This window comes from Emydura macquarii, unplaced genomic scaffold, assembly GCF_026122565.2.
Source record: "Emydura macquarii macquarii isolate MOO-44397 ecotype Brisbane River unplaced genomic scaffold, CSIRO-AGI_Emac_v2 contig_312, whole genome shotgun sequence".
In the NCBI taxonomy this organism is placed as follows: Eukaryota; Metazoa; Chordata; order Testudines; family Chelidae; genus Emydura; species Emydura macquarii.
Genome location: NW_027130449.1, coordinates 14,186,051 through 14,203,043, shown reverse-complemented (window position 1 = coordinate 14,203,043; position 16,993 = coordinate 14,186,051). Strand labels below are relative to the sequence as shown.

Here is a 16,993-nt window from a genome sequence, read left to right as displayed (position 1 = left end):
GTGGCCCAGATTTGCCTGGCTGTACTCCGTCAAAGGCTGAGCCGGAAGAGGCGTGTTCACGGGGGTTCACCTTGTCCTGGTTAACCAGCTGCGTCCCCTCCTTTCCCCCGCTAGGCCCCCAGCGAGTACGAGACCAGCCCAGAGCAGCTCTTCTACCGTATTGCCCACCTCAGCCGTGGGCAGCAGTACATGCTGTGGGTGGCAGCCGTGACCTCGGCGGGACGTGGCAACCTCAGCGAAAAGGTCACCATCGAGCCTGCTGGGAAAGGTGTGGCAGGGCCTGTGGGGGCGGGTGGGCAGATTGGCGGGGATGGGGGGCACCGTGGGGCGGATGGGAGGAGAGCTGGGTTTCTCTGTGGGTAACAGAGTCCTGGGGGGTCGCCTGGCGTTTGGGTTTGGCTCAGGGCAGAGGCTGGAGGGCCCACTGCACGCTGTGCATGCCCTGGTGCCGGCTCTGGGTCGGCCCTTGTCTCCGGCACTCACCGCAGCCAGGCCCTGACGATGCGCGGGCTGCTCCGTCAGCCCGTTCGCTCCGAGCAGGTTCTGCGGCATCGACACAGGTGGTGACTCTCAGCCCGCGGTGCAGTGTGGTGGAGCTGGGAGAGACAGGCTCCGTGCGCGCGGCGCAGCCAGCCAGGCTGACATTCCCTCCCCCCCACAGCCCCAGCCAAGATCATCTCCTTCGGCGGCACCGTCACCACTCCTTGGATGAAGGACGTGAGGCTCCCGTGCAATTCGGTTGGGGAGCCAGCCCCTGCCATTAAGTGGACGAAGGACAGGTAACTCAAGCCTACCTCTTCCCCACCGGGCAGCCTCTCCAGGGGAGCCTGGATCCCTCTGGCTGGGAGGTGGCGGAAGGGAAGAGCCCCAGAGATCCTTGTTCCCCGGAGGAGCTGCCCTTTTGTTCGGGGCGCTGCCTGGCCCTTGGCCTGTGGAATGGCAGAGCGGCCGGACAGCGCTACACGCCCTCTGGGTGGCTCTTTGGCTCTTGGGGCAGCGCACTCTGGAGGCCCGTCCGTCCGTCCCAGGCACCAGGAGCTTCTCGCTGCTGGGAGGCAGCATTGCTCGTTGCTGTGGGGCATGAGCAGGGATTTACGCTGATGAGCGTCTGGCATTTCTTGTTGCTTGCAGCGAGGATTCTGCCATCCCGGTGGCAGTGGACGGACAGCGGATGATCCAGGCCAACGGCACGCTGGTCCTGCGCGCGGTGAAAGCAGAGGATTCCGGGTACTACATCTGCACCGCCACCAACACCTGGGGCTTTGATACCATCATCATCAACCTGCTGGTGCAAGGTAAGGGCTGTCCCGGGAGAGGCAGCCTGGCATGCTCAGCCCTGCTCTGCTTTCGCCAGCTTCGCCCAGCGGCCTGAGAATTGCTGTCCATGAGCCCGTCCAAACACAGTTTCGCCCAGATGAAAGCACCCACGCTAGCCACATGCCTATTTAAAGAGACGCTATTGGACTGGTTCTGCTCTCACATAGCCTGGCATCCATCCAACTAAGCTCCCCTGGCGTCAATGGAGTTACAATGGTGTGATGACTCTGTGAGAGCCGAAAGCAGCCATGTGTCAGCATCCCAGGCATTTCCTTCCCTGCACTGATGTGACTGAAGCCCTGAAGTTTCTCGCACTGGGAGGGTGGGGTCTGGCTGGCCTGTTGCTAGCAATGTTGTTGTGTTGCACTTTGCATTTCACTCACTCTGGAGCAGGCAGGTGAGACAGGGTTGTTTTCTGTTCTATTCCAGGACCGTTTTACTCTCGGGTCCTGGGCATTAAACCAAGGCTATTGTTTGGGTTTCCAGGGGATGTCCAGAAACGCTGATTTATGCTGAATTTAAAAACCCCTCATTCAAGTATTTCCCTCCATGTTTGGTTTTGCCGAACACCTTGTAAACTGCCCCCGGTTCTGAACCCTCAAACATCCAGCCACTAGATTTTTCTCCACACTGTGAGGAACCTGGGAAGCTCTGTGTCTCTTCCCGACTGGATGGAAGGACAGAGGGCCATCCCTGGGCACACGGGCTCAGCGCACAAAGTCATCCATGAGCACGGGACTTGTATTTGAAATTAACCCAATAAAGGTGCGGTTGCCTTGCTCTGGTTCCACTGTGAAATGTGCTCAGTGACTTTGTGCTTTTTGTTTGATCTAGTCCCGCCGGACCAGCCCCGCTTGACTGTATCTAAAACCTCCGCTTCATCCATCACGTTGGCCTGGATTCCTGGAGACAATGGCGGCAGCTCCATCAGAGGTAAGGCGGGGAAGCGCAAGGGACTTCAAGAGCTTCCTGTGGCTGGACAGCTGTAGGCCTGCGATGGTGGGTGCCTTGGGTTAGAGCGCTGAAATTCCCTCTGTCAGCGGGGCTTCTGCTTTGCATGGCTTGTGCTCACAGCCAAGGCCAAGGGAGGAGAGGAAGTGACATATGTTTTGGGGACTCTGCATTCCCTTCTCAGGAGGGGGCCCTGGAGACGGGAAATCCTGTGTCTGAGCTCGATACTGCTAAGTCTTCTGGGAGGGGTGGGGGAGACTGCCACATGTGAGCAGCCTGGGTCTGTTTTGCCACTGGGGAAGCAATGCCAGGTGGAGCCACCTGGTCTTGAAAAGGGACGGGCTAGCGGCTTTGACGCTCCAGTTGCTAGCACATTAGGGCTTAGCTGCTGGAGATCCTGACTGGCTTTCCGAGGATTAATTGAGTCCCTTACTGAAGGTCCCATGGCGTGCGTCCTTGTTTCAGGGAGACCTTTGCATGGCTCCCATGCTGGTCAGTAGAGAAGAAGGCTGCAGATGCCACGTTGTTCTCACTGCCTTGTCCCTGCACAACGCCCAGAGATCTCCAGTTTGCGGCAGAGATGTAAAAGTCGGTGTCTGAGGGTAGGCAGCAGTTTGGGAAGAGAGCATGGATGGATGGACCACTCTTAGAGCTGAGAACAAAGCGGCATGACTCCTGGGTTCTGCACCCACCTTCAGGAGGTGAATGTAGTCTAGTGGTTAGCGCAGGGGCGCTGAGAGTTGGGACTCTTGGGTTCTGGTCCTCGCTCTGAGAAGTGGTGTTGGTCTCTGGCTTAGAGCTAAGAATAGGGAGCCAGGCCTCCTGTTCTTCACGTCCATCTCTGCCACTGACCTGCTGTGCGAGTAAGTTACTGCGTCTGTGTGCCTGACTTTCCCCTGCTAGAAGGGTGACGCTTCCCAACTTTGCAGGGGGTTGCACGTCTCAATTAAATGGCTTGTTCAATGTTTTTCCAAGATCCTGGGACTGGAATGGCTGGCAAAGGCCATACCACACACTGCTCCTGCTGGCTGCCGGGGAGAGCTCTTGCAGCTGCCCAGCGACTGCGAAGCTGGGACCCAGAGTGACACGGGCTCGTCTTCTGTCTCCCAGCAGGTCTCGCGCTGCTGCAGAGCACTAGGAATTTCCTGGCTTTCCGAAGCCTCCTTTCTGCTCTGATTCATCTAATGAATTATATGTTGAAACAGCTGCAGACCGGGGGTTGGGGGGAACGGAGACCTCGCTTACAATTAATTAAAAGCATGAAAGTAATTACAAGCAAATCTCCCCAGCCAGCAGCCTTTCACTCCAACGGACTCTGTTGATAAATTTGGTTATAATTGGATTAGAAATATTAAAAACATGCTTCGCATAAAAAAAATAAATAAATAAGGAGAGGCTGGGTGTCTGATCCCGGCGAATCGTGGCGTGAGCCTTCGGAACAGGCGCGCACAGCTTGTTTTAAGGCCCGTCCAGGGCTTTTCCTTCTGCAAAGCTCTTGGTGTTGGCTTTGCAGGGGGAGACAGCGCCATCTGATGGGGCTGCTCTGGATGTGGCAGGAGGACGGAAGAGTTGTGTGCAATGGGTGTTGGCGGGAGGAGGGAGAGAGTGGCAGGGTCGCTCTGCCAGTTGCAGAATCCTCTTCCCCCGCCCCCCGGCTCGGCTCGGCTCATGCACTGCTGAGTGTCGCTGTGAGCAGTTTGCGGGGTCCCGTAGGGTGAAGGCCCTTTATAATTGTGCCAGTGTCTGGACTCCTGTACTCCAGGCAGAGGCTGGATTTTGATGCACTGAGTTTGCGTGAGGGTGCCGGCATTGGGGCACGCTGCCTTGGGGGGTAGTTGGGGAACCCTGGGTACAGAGGCTGCGGCGCTGCTAGCATCTTCGGTGCTGAGCCCAGGCGCTGCTCCCCGCAGCAAACCCAGCTGACTCTCCCAGGATTCCCTTGGCCGCAGCGGTGTGGGAGCTGGGACAGCGTGAGCGCTCACAGCTTCCCCACAGGCCAAGGCTGGACAGAACTGGGCACTTCCATGCTGGGGAAGAGGTGCGAGTATTTCCTGCCGTTCTGCTCAGCGCTGGGTTCTGCATCTGTCTGGTCTGTTTAGATGACAGGTTCTTAGGGCGTGGATTGTCTCTTCCTGTGTGCCTGTCTGTGCAGCACCTAGCACAGTGGAGCTGCAGTTTTGGCCAGTTTTGCACAGTTCCACCTAGGTTGCCATTGAGTGTGTGTGTGCATCTGTGTGTACCAAAGCAAACGCGCTTACCTGTCCATTAGTCGTGAGATCAAATATTGTCAGGCAGTCAAATCGCACAGGCGTCCGCGAGCATCCGACTGAACACTGCTTAGCTCATTTGAATAGTCGCTCATTTGACTGATGACGCACATTTGCACAAACATGAGCCTCTCTTCCTTTTCTGTTTGTGTGTTAAGAATCAGTGGAAGCCAATGCAAAAATAAATAAACCTGCCAGTGCAACTCAAAGGTTGAGATTTGCATATATAAAAAGTCAAGACATTCCGCGTTATGATTCCTACAGCAGCAGCAAGTCATGCACATCACACGTACCCATTGGCATGAGCCCCAGAGACACACTCCTGGGGGGTAAGGTACACTGCCCACCAGCTTCGACTTTCCTCACTCTTTTGAGTGTATAATAACAACTGTAACCAAGCATGAGCGCAGGGAGATTGGTGTTTGTTTGTGTGTGCGTGTGTGTGTGTGTGTGTATTACATGGATTGGTTCTATATAGGATCTTTCAGCTATAAATCCAACTTCTCAGATCACTGTGAAAACGTCTGTGAAGTCAGGCACAGTCCTGCATTACCTGGTACTCAAACAATCCCCTCTCCATAGGTTCTTTCACCAAAGTAACTGAGACATAATTTCCTACGCAGGGAATCTAATAGATTCCCATGAGAGACCACTGCAGTAGCCATGCACAAAGTTCATCAAGCCCTAAGAATTTGCACTCTGTCCTGGGAGCTATAGATTTTACTCATTAAGATTTTTGGCTCCATCTTAACATTAAAGAGCTGGTAAGCAATCAGAAAAGCATTTCAGTCCCTGTCTAAGAAATGAATGTGGTCTGAAATGTCCTACTTTTGGTCCCAAGAATTCGTCCGTCCCCCGTCCCCCCCAAAGGCACCCAGTGTAATGGGGACCAAGCTGAAAGCAGTCCGTAAACCAATGACTCCCGCACAGACAGACTGTTAACAGAGGATGAAGAAATAAGAGCACCCACTCAGACACTTTGCAAACCGAGCCTGGCAGTTTCTTTGCGCCACATCTTAAAACCTGCAGGGGCTGGCAGACATTTAGTGTTCAGTTCAGGGCAGACTGTCGGAGGAGAGAGAGATGCTGTGCTCTCTCGCGTAAGGACTTGTGTTAACCTCGTTTTGTAGTTCTCCAACTCTGAAATCAGTCCTTCAGACTGGGAATGTCTGTTTGCGCTGTGTGTAAGCAGAATCCGAACGCAGGGCTCGTCTGCACAGGACACTCTCTTCTGAGCCACGGGGTTGCGCTGGCACGAGCTGTAACAGCGTAATTATTCCACTATCGCTATACAGGTCAATTTCTCTGTGTCAACAAGCCTGCAGTTCAAACAGCAGTATAACGTGTGTGTGTATGTGCATGTGCATATGTGTGTGCGTGTGTGTGAGCGTGTGCTTGTGTTACACAAGATTCCCAAACAAATGACTTGTTGACACACCTGTGGAAGTGTGGCCTTTGAGCCTTGTTGGAATAGAGTGTGTGTTAGGCATTTGACAGGTGGTTCTTTGTTGTGCGCATTCTGGATTGTGAGGGGATCCGCTCAGAATAATATTCCCCTCATCACAATCTAACAACCGCTTCTGTGTATGTCTGCGCGCCTGCCTCCCTCCCCAGTAAAGCCCAGAGAGCCATTTTAAGACATGTTGTTGATGGGAGTGTAACAGGTTTATTCATCTAGGACCCGGTGTGCTTCCTAATACTCCTGATCCTGTGAAAGGAGGCAGCATTCAATGACAGAAGCAACTTCCTAGTAGCTTCCCAAGGGAGCTAGTTAATTCTGGCTTTCTTTTTATAGCCTCACTCCAATCAATCACACTCCGCACTTGCCGAACTCTGATGCGGAAACAAGTACTTGGTGGAAATGCTATTGATGGTGCCAGGTAGGGCGCTACGTGTCCCCAGAAGCGAGATCGAAAGGCAGGTCGCTTGAGAGAGCCAAGCCGCGGGAGTCCCCGGAATAGCTAGTGCCTGGTGGGAGAGACATCTGCTGAATGGGCCGGGCTGTCAGGTGCTGGTACGCGCCTTTCCCAGGCAGTGGTCTGGAGAGTGATCAGGCTTGGGAGGGCCGAGGGGCAGAAGCGAGGGCCCAAAGAGGATGTTGTATACAGACTGTGAGCCCTTTGGGGAACCAGGCTTGCTGGGGTTGGGTGACAAGGCAGTGTTATGCCTCACCTTGCACCAGAACTGTGCACCTTGCTTTGTACTCTGTGATCGCTATATCCCAGCCCCTGTCCCTTCCCACACACCCCAGCCCTGCTCCACTACCCCACTGGGACAGGCAGCTGGAGTTATTTCTGTCCCCTGCCGCTGCCCTGCCCCTGCAGCCCGTCTCTCAAGGAGGGCTGGAGGCAGGAGGTGGAGTCTGACTCTCCAGCATGGCAGCTCAGCGCAGGTTCTGGCGTTTGACAAATCCCTTCCCCCCGAGCATTCCCTCTGCCCCGTTGCCTAAGAAAACCGCGTTTGAAGTTCCCTGCCTGCTTTGGGTCGGGGCCCCGCCCTGCCTCAGTTCTCTGACTGGGCTGTGGGGGACTGGCACCATGGCGGCCCCGGCATGGCTCAGCTCCGCTCCCAGGGCACAGGGGAGCAGACCGTGGTCTCAGCCCAGGCTCTAGTGTAGTTCCAGAACCCGGCTCAGGCCCCATCCCCACCACCAGTCCTCACAGCTGTGCTGGAGCTGGAGCCTGCAGCCTGGTGGAAATTGCTGGGCCCAGCTCCTCGCTTGCTAATCCTGCTGGGCCAGAGCAGGGCGGCTGGAGAGCTATGGCAGTGACAGGCCGCAGAGTCAGCTGCTGCTAGGACAGGCACGGCCGTGACCTATATATTCCAGTGCAGGATTTGGCCCCATGCCTTTTAATCAGGAAACTCCCTTCTCATGTCTTTCCCCCAGCACCCTGCTCTGACAGCTGTAGGGTTGGTCACTTTCTCCCCACAAACCAGCCCTGAGGGCAGACGCCCCAACGTACCCGCACATCTGAGGAGGGGTGTTGCGAGCCAGCCTCAAACCACGGTGCTAGTGTCAATAACAAAGGGGGTGAAATCTCCCCCATCGTTCCAGCTCCATTTTAATAACTAAGAGAAGAGGGCTCCATTTCCATCCCCATTCATATGTATGACATTAGGCAGGAATGCATGTTTAATGTGCGCCGTGGCAGAGGAGAGCTGGATTTGAATTGGAAAGCAGGGCCTGGCCCAGAGGGGGATAGGAGAGGATGTGGAGCGCCATTAGAGCGCAGTGGTCTGGTGTTAATCCTCGGGGTCGCTCTCCCCGCCCTCGTCAGCGTTGCGTGGCTGCTGTTTGGCGAAGGGGCAGGCAGTGGGGTGCAGGGGTGGGGTGGGGGCCAACACATGACTGCGGTGTCTGGTTTTATCTGGGAGAAGAAATCTGTCAGGAGCGAGTGGCTGGGAGTTCCCTGAGTCAGAAGGTGCCTCGGTGGCCCATGTGGAATGGGTCTGGCAAGGTCTCAGCTGGGCTCCAGCCACACTGAAATCCCCCTTGCGGTCTGGTTCTTGCCTTGTATCAGGCTGCTATTGCTGCAGCCCTGTGCCTGTGTCAGTCTGCGCTGGGGGGAGAGCCAGGGGAATTGTTCTCTGCATTCCTTATAGATGCATAAAGATTATTTCCCCTGCCTTTCCGGAGTCTGTTCATCTGGCTGCTTCAGCTCCTGGAACGGCAGCATCACCTGCTGGCGGGGTGGGTTGGAGGTTATCATTGTCTGCTCTGAGCCGAAACCCAAGGGAAGGGAGCTCTCAGGGTACGTCTGCACACAAAGTAACCCTGCGGCAGAAGAACTCGAGGTAGCAGACCCTGGCTTTCTTAACCTAGGGCTTGAGCATCCGCACTCATTTGTAACCCAACTTAGGGATTGTTGAGCCCTGCATTCACACTGCATTGTGCAGATCCCAGTCCCACCCACCAGATCCCAGACTTCCTAGCACCCTCCCACACGTGACCGCTCCAGCCCTTTGCTCATGGTGCAGGGCGGGTAAACGTGACTGTCCAGCAAACTTGACCTTCCGGAGGACAAAGCAAGTCAGCCCAGGGGGTTGTAAGGTACCTTTGGTGGATTCCCAGAACACAAGGCCTGGGGACGGGGCTGCGTCCACACTGCAAAGCAATAGGGTTTGAGCCCTTGGTCCCGGCTGGATGCAGACTTTGACCCTCCATCCCTGTGGGGTCCTGGGACCTGAGGTCTGAGCCCTGGGTTAGTGCAATTTGTGTGTAGATGGAAGGGAGGTTAGACTTGAGCCTGAGTTTGAAGCCTTGGCTTACACTGCAGTGTAGACATGGGGGGGCTCTAGACTGCTGGGTTATCTGGAGGACTCTGCTGCTGACTGTCTGTGCAACATTGGGCAAGTGACAGAACCAGCTTCTCCCATGAATCTGCAGCGTGTGCAGCATGCAAACCCGAAGCGTGTGCACGCTGGCTGTGCGCTGTGCGACTCTGCAGGCTGGGTAGCTGCACATTACGTTGGCAGTTAACACAACACCTGTCACAGAGCTGCCTAAAGGCTCTGCAAATCTGGCTGCTCGGCCCTGCCTGCCTCAGTGGATCTCCCTGCACAGTGGGGCTGATACTGACCTACCTTCAGATGGGTGGGGTTGAGGCCTGACTGAGGATTGGATGCACAGATTACACAATAGATGTGCAGAGTCACGGCTTCTTTGACCAACTCCAGCCTTTTCACGCCTGCTGCCGTGCTACATTCCCCTTGGAGAGGGGAGAGAGTTGGTGCACTGTCCCCTTCTCCCCCACTCCCGCTAGATCTTGAGCGCTGACAGTGCTCCTCTGCTCCCACAGGCTTCGTGCTGCAGTACTCAGTGGACAACAGCGAGGAGTGGAAGGACGTGTTCATCAGCTCCAGCGAGCGCTCCTTCAAGTTGGACAACCTCAAGTGTGGCACATGGTACAAGGTGAAGCTGGCAGCCAAGAACAGCGTGGGGGCCGGCCGGATCAGCGAGATCATCGAGGCCAAGACACACGGCAGAGGTAAAGCAGCAGGGCCTGCCCAGCCGCTCAGAATTAGTCTGTCTGCAGGCCTGGTGCTGGCGGAGCTGCTTGAACTGGTTCACCTCTTTAATGCATTCATTACCGCCTGGGGAGGAGGTGCTGGGACTGCCCCTCGTTCAGCATGGCACTACAGGCCAGGTGCAGCAGCAGGGGCCGTGGTTGGAGGCAGGGTACAGAGCAGGGGCTCCTGGAGCTAGCTCTGTAGGGGAAGAGGAAGGGGTGGTTCCCTTTTGCTTCTGTGCTAGACGATGCTCTTTCAGAGCCGCCGGCCATTCCTGGGCGTCCTGGACCAGCTGCCACTCTGCACATGCTCACCAGGGCGTCCCCCAGCTCGGTGAGGAAGAGTCCTGAAGCAACTTGCTCTGCACCGTTCCGTGCCGCTGCCCAGCCCCCAGCATAGCCAGGGGCCTCGCAAGCCTGGTGCAGAGGTTCACCAGCTGCACGTCTGTTCCCTTTCAGATTTTACATGTGACCTACCCATTGTGGGATCAGCTGTAGATGCTTTAACCCCTTCGCGCTCTCCCACCATACTTCCACGCACCCTGCCTTCTCCCCCAGTTTGCTCCAGCGCAGTTTGCTGAGCTGCAGCAGTGGGAACACAGCTGGCCCTGGGGAGCTGGTAACGGCATGATCCGGGGGAATGGATGGTGCTGGGTTGATGGTCAGGTGTTCAGAGAGGGCCCCATAAGGCCAGCGCTGCCTTCTTGAAAGGACCAAGCGAGGTGGACTGGTGGGCAGAGCAGGAGAGTCAGGAAACTGCCTGTCCTAGTCTGTCGTTGCAGGGTTATTAGTTCGTGTAGGGTTGCTGCAGGGGCCCCCACTTGACTCCTCAGTGTCCTTTTCTGTGCTGAAATGAGAAGTGCCCAGGAGGGCACTGAGCACCTTCCCCTGTAACAGGCAGTGCGAGGGGCAGGAGGTCAGCTGATGGCCCTGGCTACGTCCTCAAGAGCTGATTGCTGGCTGTGACCTTGGAAAATGAACTCCGCCACCCTCCTTCCTCTGTAGCGGAGACGCTGCAGCAGCTGGCTGTCACCAGAAAGCGTCTCTTTTCCCCCCGCTGCCCAGGCAGTGAATACGATGTTGGCATGGCTCTGCCCCTCCGGTTCAGTCACCACAGCCTCTTTCCAGCAGCCCCCTCAGAAAACCCTGCAGGAGGGACCCTGCTGGGCGATGTGGTGGAGGGGCCCTTTGCCGGGTGTTTATCAGCAGCTGGGCAGGGGGCTTTGTGCTTGGGAACTCCCTCCTTTGCTTCAATTTGCAGCATGAAACGTGGCGGCCGGGCCCTCCCTGGCAGGATGGGGCCGGGGGGGAGTGAGAACAGCACCCATTGGGGCCTGGCCTGAGACCCAGCTGGATCAAAGTGCACAGAGGCCCTGGGAAGGCGGGGGGCAGATGGGAAGCTTGCCCTTTCAGAGCTGTTGTACCCCCTGCCCCCCCAGGCCTTCATGGCATGTCCTTTCCTCCAGAGCCCTCCTTCAGCAAGGACCAGCACCTCTTCACCCACATCAACTCCACACACGCCAGGCTGAACCTGCAGGGCTGGAGCAGTGGGGGCTGCCCCATCACAGCCATTGTCCTGGAGTACCGGCCCAAGGGCAACTGGGTCTGGCAGAGCCTGAAGACCAACAGCTCCGGCGAGGTGTCCCTCACGGAGCTGCGGGAGGCCACCTGGTACGAGCTGCGCATGAAGGCCTGCAACAGCGCTGGCTGCGGCAACGAGAGCACCCAGTTTGCCACGCTGGACTACGGCGGGAGTAAGCGCTGGCCCTGCGTGGGGAGTGCCGGTTCGGGGGGGGGGGGCTGCCCCTCAGTCACTAGTGTCACGTGGCACCGTGTGCCCACGACGTTGCGCTAAGGGCTTCTCTTGCTCAGCATTGTGCTGCTCCCTGGGGCCCAGCTGCGCGCCGCAGATGAACGCCAGAATCCGCTGCTCCTGTGGTGCCATCTGCCCCACCTGCCTCCCTTCCCGTGCAGCCCCGCTAGCCTTCCTCCTGCCCCTCCTCCTCCTCCCATGGCTCCCCGCAGCTGGGGTCACAGGGGGCTCTGGCGCCTGGCACGGAGCTGGGAGGGGAGCTCACCCCGTGAGACTTGCCCACCTAGGTTAGAGAGAAGCTGCACAGAGCTCTTCTCCAGGTCTCTTCGTAGCGCGTCAGCTGGTCTTGTTCACCAGCAGAACTTGGTCCAGTAACAGACATTAGCTCACCCCTCCCCTTCTCTTTAGCAGCCGGGGCCAACACAGCTACCACCACCCCCCTCGAACCTAGGCTAGGCCGATGGGGCCAGGACACAGGGGAAAGCTCTCTCTCCAAGCCCCAAATGAGCATATGCTGGAGCCTCCCCCTAGGCCTGTCCTAGCCAGAGCCTTCTCCAGCTGTTTCTCCTGCCTTATTTCTATTTACATGGTCGCTCTGGCTCCTAGCGATCCCTGCTGGGGGCTGAATTTTAACCACATACAGCCTCATCACTGCGACCCACCGTACGCTCTCCGGAGTCCGTGCCTGCTAGGCTCCTGCTGATGGGGTCTGCCAACGAGTTACTCTGCACAGCAGTGCTGTAGCAGCCCGTCCCTCCTCTCCCGTTCATGGCCTAGGCTGCTTCCTCCTGGAAGGGGTGGATTTAATGAGCTCTGCGTCATCCTTTCTCCAGGGGTTACCTCTACGCAGCCCCTCAGAGCCTGCGTCCTGGCCTAGGTAGACAGATGTGCTTGAACCAGCCTGCTAAAAATAGCAGTGCGGTCACAGCTCAGGCTAGCCCCACGCGTGCAGCCCTGCCCTTCTCCACGGCTCTTCTCAGACCACTAGTCCAGCATAGTGAGTGCTCCTCTGCGCCCCCCCCCCCCCCCCCCGACAGCACACTCCCAGCTGCTCCATTGACATGGAGCGTGGCCCCTTCACTCCGTGGCACCCCTCCACAGACTGTCTGCAGTTGGTGCTCACTGCAGTGGTTGGGTTTTGTGATGCAGACAGCTGGGCACTGGATTGGTACCCACCCCTCCCCTCCATCATTTATTGTCCACAGAACATTTGGATGTGGTCCAGTAATTGCTGCTTGACAACCAGCCACCAGCCCTACTGCTCCCCCGCTTTGGTTCCTATCCTTCCCAGCACCCCACTCCCTGTGAAGATTGCAGGGGTTAGCATCCACTATCCCTATTGCACCTGGGGAAATGGAGGCACAGAGCCGGGACATGACTGCCCAGGGAGCACAGGGAGGGAGTCGATAGCAAGACCAGGAACAGAATCCTGACTTCTAGCCTCTTGCCAGAGCCGTTAGACACTCTGCCCCTGGGAACTCAGCCTGCAGGGGCTGTAGCTCTGAAGCAAAGCCCCACTTCAAACCCCTCTGTGACCCCTAATTGTCACACCTGCTTTATTGCTTCACCTTTCACAAGGGCATCTCAGAGGCCTGGGTGGATTTGTTCCAATTACACAGAGAGGCCAGAAAGCTGTGCTGGCCCCTTTCCGAGCAGCCCCCGAGCCAGGCAGGGCCAGCTGTCTGCACGGAGCATGGGGCCAGGGTTGCGGTAGGGCTGGTGTGTTCTTGTGACAGATGCTTCTTCTCGGAGCCTGGTCACATGTTCCTTCTCCAGGGAAACGGCAAGAGCCTTGCTTTAATCAGTGGGCTGAGAGGGAGATGACACAGGGCAGTTACACCCTTTACCTGACTGATTACTGTTAGCCCGGCCCTGTCCCACCATCCCTTTCTGCAAAGCCGCTCCCTCAGTAGGGAAATGAGATTTGCATGCACTCTCGGGCTGACCCATACTGCATTCCAGTGCCCCTCCATCCCCCCCTCCAAGCGCTGACATCCTAAGGAGGTTACCATGGGCAGTGACTCAGTTCCAGTCACCGAAGGCAGGGAAGGTGCCACAAACTCTGTGATGGGTCAGGTCAGCTGCACTTTACAGCTTGTGGCCCTGCAGTAGGAATGTGAATCCCGGTGGGGGAGGAATCCTAGAATCAAGGTTGGAAGGGAGCTCAGGAGGTATCTAGTCCAACCCCCTGCTCAAAGCAGGACCAACCCCAACTAAGCCATCCCAGCCAGGGCTTTGTCAAGCCAGGCCTTAAAAACCTCTGAGGATGGCAATTCCACCAGCTCCCCAGGTAACCCATTCCAGTGCTTCACCACCCGCCTAGGGAAATTCCTAATGTCCAACCTAGACCTCTCCCACTGCAACTTGAGACCATTGCTCCTTGTTCAATCATCTACGACCACTGAGAACAGCCTCGCTCCAGCCTCCCTGGAACTCTCCTTCAGATATTCAAAGGCTTCTATCAAATCCCCCATCACTCTTCTCTTCTGCAGACTAAATAAGCCCAGTTCCCTCAGCCTCTCCTCATAAATCAAGAACTGCAGCTGGGGCCAGGATACCTTACAGTGCCGTCTCCAGGAACTGCAGGTGCAGATGCCCTCGTGCATCATGCGTGTGCATAGCCTGTGGGTTCCGCTTACAGGCTGTAAGAAGGGTTGGGTGAATCTTCGTAGCCACGTGGTGTGGTTGGGGTTAGCCCCCAAGATCCCAACTCTGAAGGTATGTGTAGGCTGGTGGCACGGTCCAGCCGAGGCATCACAACCCTTCCTCAGGCCCAGGCTCCAAGGAAGGCCACAGCACCTTGGTCTACAGGAATAAGCTTCACAGATTATTAATCTTTAGTCCCAGCCCCCAGCAGGGCAGGCTTCCCTCACCGTCTGTAGCCCCTTGACCCCAAATAGGGCAGGCTCGTAAAGTAGTCTGTGACCCACAGCTCTCGGGCAGGGCAGGGCAGACAGAGCTCGGTATCCTCTGGAACCCAAGTTCAGAGAAGCCGAGCGCTCCCAGGGCAGTTAGGGAAGAGGGGAGGGGGGACACAGGCTCACCTGACTCCACTGCATCCCAGCCCAGGGCCCTCGCAGTGGCAAAGTGGTTTGCCACTGGGTCAGCGGGGCTCCAGCCGCAACATGCTGACTTGTTCAGCCAGAGCCTCAGCCAAACTAGTCAGCTGTGCTGGGCTACCTCCTCCCACCCTACACCCAGGTACCTGCAGCCAGGGGCATTCCTCCAGCTCACTGGGACAGACAGGGCCACGAGTCCCTTACCATGGACTTACCTTGGAGGCTCCGGTCAGCAGGGCAGTTGCACCTCTGGGTCTGGGGAAACACATCTGTCTCCAGCACCAGCTTTCCCCCAACTGAGCTCCGGGGCTGGCCTTTTATACCTCCCCTTCCTGTGCTGGCTCCACCCCTCAGCTCCCGGGTATTCAGCCTGCAGGGCTGGTTCTGCCCAGCAGGGGCATGGCGACCCTGCCTATTGTCAGTGCTGCAGTCAGAGGAGGGGCGCCCGGCATGGCCAGGGACACCTGCCAAAGCTTGAACCTGGCCAGAGTGGCTAATAATAGGAGTGCAGGTGCAGCAGCCTGGGCCAGCAAGGTGAGTGCACGCCCAGGTGCGGGCATGCATGCCACCCATGCCGGCAGCATTGCTAGTTAGACTAATACGAGCGTGGGTACACCTCCTCTAGCTGTGTCCCACTGCCGTGTAGACGTAGGGTGAGTCTGTACAGGTGAGCCAGAAACACCCTCAGCTAAACACACTCACCTCCAGCCTCGGCTGCCAATACCATGAGGCCGGCTTGTCTCTCGGGGTTTGGGGTTCCCACTTTGGCTGGAAGCAGAGAGAGAGAGAGAGCATTTATCTGAGCATCCCAGACTTCTCCTGGGCCCCCTTGCCTCCCACGCCACCCCTCTGAAGCTGCGTTGGAAGGAAGCTGTTGTCTGCAGCCCTACTCACTCAGCCCGGGCTGGCCTCGGCCCTGTGCAGGTTCTCGAGCTGTGGTCTGATGTGGGATGTCGTCTTACTGCCTTGTGTGCGCGGCTCTCTCCTAGGTACCATACCCCCAATCAAATCTGCGCAGGGGGAGGGGGACGACGTGAAAAAGCTTTTCACCATCGCCTGCCCTGTGATCCTGGCCACCCTCGGGGTGGCGCTGCTCTTCATCATCCGCAAGAAGAGGAAGGAGAAGCGTCTGAAGAGGTTGAGAGGTGAGGTGTGAGTCCCGCCTCCTGTTGGGGTGGTGGGTTTAGATTCATCTGCCTTAGAGGAAAACTGCAGCCGCACCGAACTGCGGAGCGAATCTGTCTCCTCCGTAATTAGATGTACTGATTAAATGTAAGGGGTGGCTACCAGCTGGTCAGGAGGCTGGGACTGATTGCACCGGGCAGGGCAGGACCGAGAGACTCAGGCTTGCAGCTTGAAACATGCTGGGAACCGTCAGCTCCAGCATGTGAAAAGACAAGTTCCCCCTCTGGGTTAAAGTAACGCTGCTCGGGCCCGCAGCTAAATGAGGGTACCCCATTGTCTAGACGTGATGGAAGAAGAGTCACACACTCTGATTTCCAGGGGGCAAGCAAGTTCTGACAGACAGCTTTTACACTGTGACATGGCCTTGGCAGGGAAGGAGCATCCAGCATCACCCTGAGAGATGGGCTCCGCTCCCGCCCCTGAGGGACTGAACCCACGGCAGGCATTTATAGAAAGTGACTGGGAAGTTCCTTTTTTATCTGTTAAATATTGAAGGTTTTCCTATGTGATTCTGGGGGCCCAACTGCAGACCCCATAAAGAGGCATTGTTCTCAGAAGGGGGTGCTCAGCGCTCTCCAGAGCCCCCACCCACATCGCCAGTCACTGTGGACTATCCATTACGCTCCTGACCACCATTTGTGTGACTCGTGCAGCCGAGCCCCGCTGTGCTACGCACGGAACAGACAGAATGAGAGTGTCTGGAGCACATACTGTCTAAGGCTACGTCCACACGGACGGCGGCAAAGTTGCCGCCATCAGATCGACTTCTCTGGATCGACTGAATGTTCAAAGAAGACCCGCTCGGTCGATCCAGAAGTCGACGTACTGAACCCACCTCCTCAAGTGGCGTCGCGCTGCGCGGTGCGGAGCAGCCGGCGCGCAGAAGAGAAGCTCAGCAGTCAACGGGAGTTACACAAGTTCTTCGCGTAACTCCCGTCGACTGCTGCCGAATCGCCGGGGTAAGTGTAGACCAAGCCTAAACAGAGCAGAGCAATAGCAGGTTGGGAGGGAGGGAGCTAACTAACAGACAGGCAGGGGGACCTGGGTGGGTCAGGAAACATCATGGTAGGTGCGTGAGTTTGGTTAATATTTTGGTTGTGGTTGTTGGGTGGGGATGAGTTAGAAAGTTGCATCCTACTGGACTTCTCCTGGAGGTTGCAGTTCTGTAACTGTAACAATCAAAAGTGGTTCGTGCCATTAAACACTTTGAGCTATAGAGGATTTGAGCATGGCCAGCCATGTTCCCAACTGGCCTTTGTAACTATCTGGAGCTTGGCATACAGCAGGCAGGAGCAGAACTTGGGGGAGCCGTCTCCCTACGAAGCCTGGCCTGCACTTTCACATCTTTGGGCAATTTGAGCGGGTTTCCCTGCCCCTTTCTGGGGGTGTTGG

At 56.8% G+C, this 16,993-nt stretch overlaps 1 protein-coding gene and 1 long non-coding RNA gene across 6 annotated transcripts in view; one reads left to right on the top strand and one right to left on the bottom strand.

Moving 5' to 3' along the window:
- DSCAML1 (DS cell adhesion molecule like 1) overlaps positions 1-16,993 on the top strand; it is a 240,265-nt gene that overhangs the window by 210,814 nt on the left and 12,458 nt on the right. For 3 of the 5 annotated variants that reach the window (XM_067566043.1, XM_067566036.1, XM_067566030.1), the window contains 7 exons: positions 115-268; positions 662-779; positions 1,132-1,295; positions 2,152-2,250; positions 9,335-9,523; positions 11,011-11,298; positions 15,406-15,561. In XM_067566043.1, coding sequence (XP_067422144.1) covers positions 115-268; positions 662-779; positions 1,132-1,295; positions 2,152-2,250; positions 9,335-9,523; positions 11,011-11,298; positions 15,406-15,561 — 1,168 coding nt within the window. Of the gene's footprint in view, positions 1-114; positions 309-661; positions 780-1,131; positions 1,296-2,151; positions 2,251-9,334; positions 9,524-11,010; positions 11,299-15,405; positions 15,562-16,993 lie in introns of those variants that run through there. The other 2 variants (XM_067566048.1, XM_067566053.1) reach the window with 2 other exon arrangements.
- Positions 13,003-14,693, bottom strand: LOC137165092 (uncharacterized). Its single transcript, XR_010923282.1, has 3 exons — positions 14,632-14,693; positions 13,997-14,162; positions 13,003-13,166 (listed from the first exon to the last, which is right to left on the bottom strand). It is a non-coding gene; the product is annotated as an uncharacterized lncRNA (long non-coding RNA).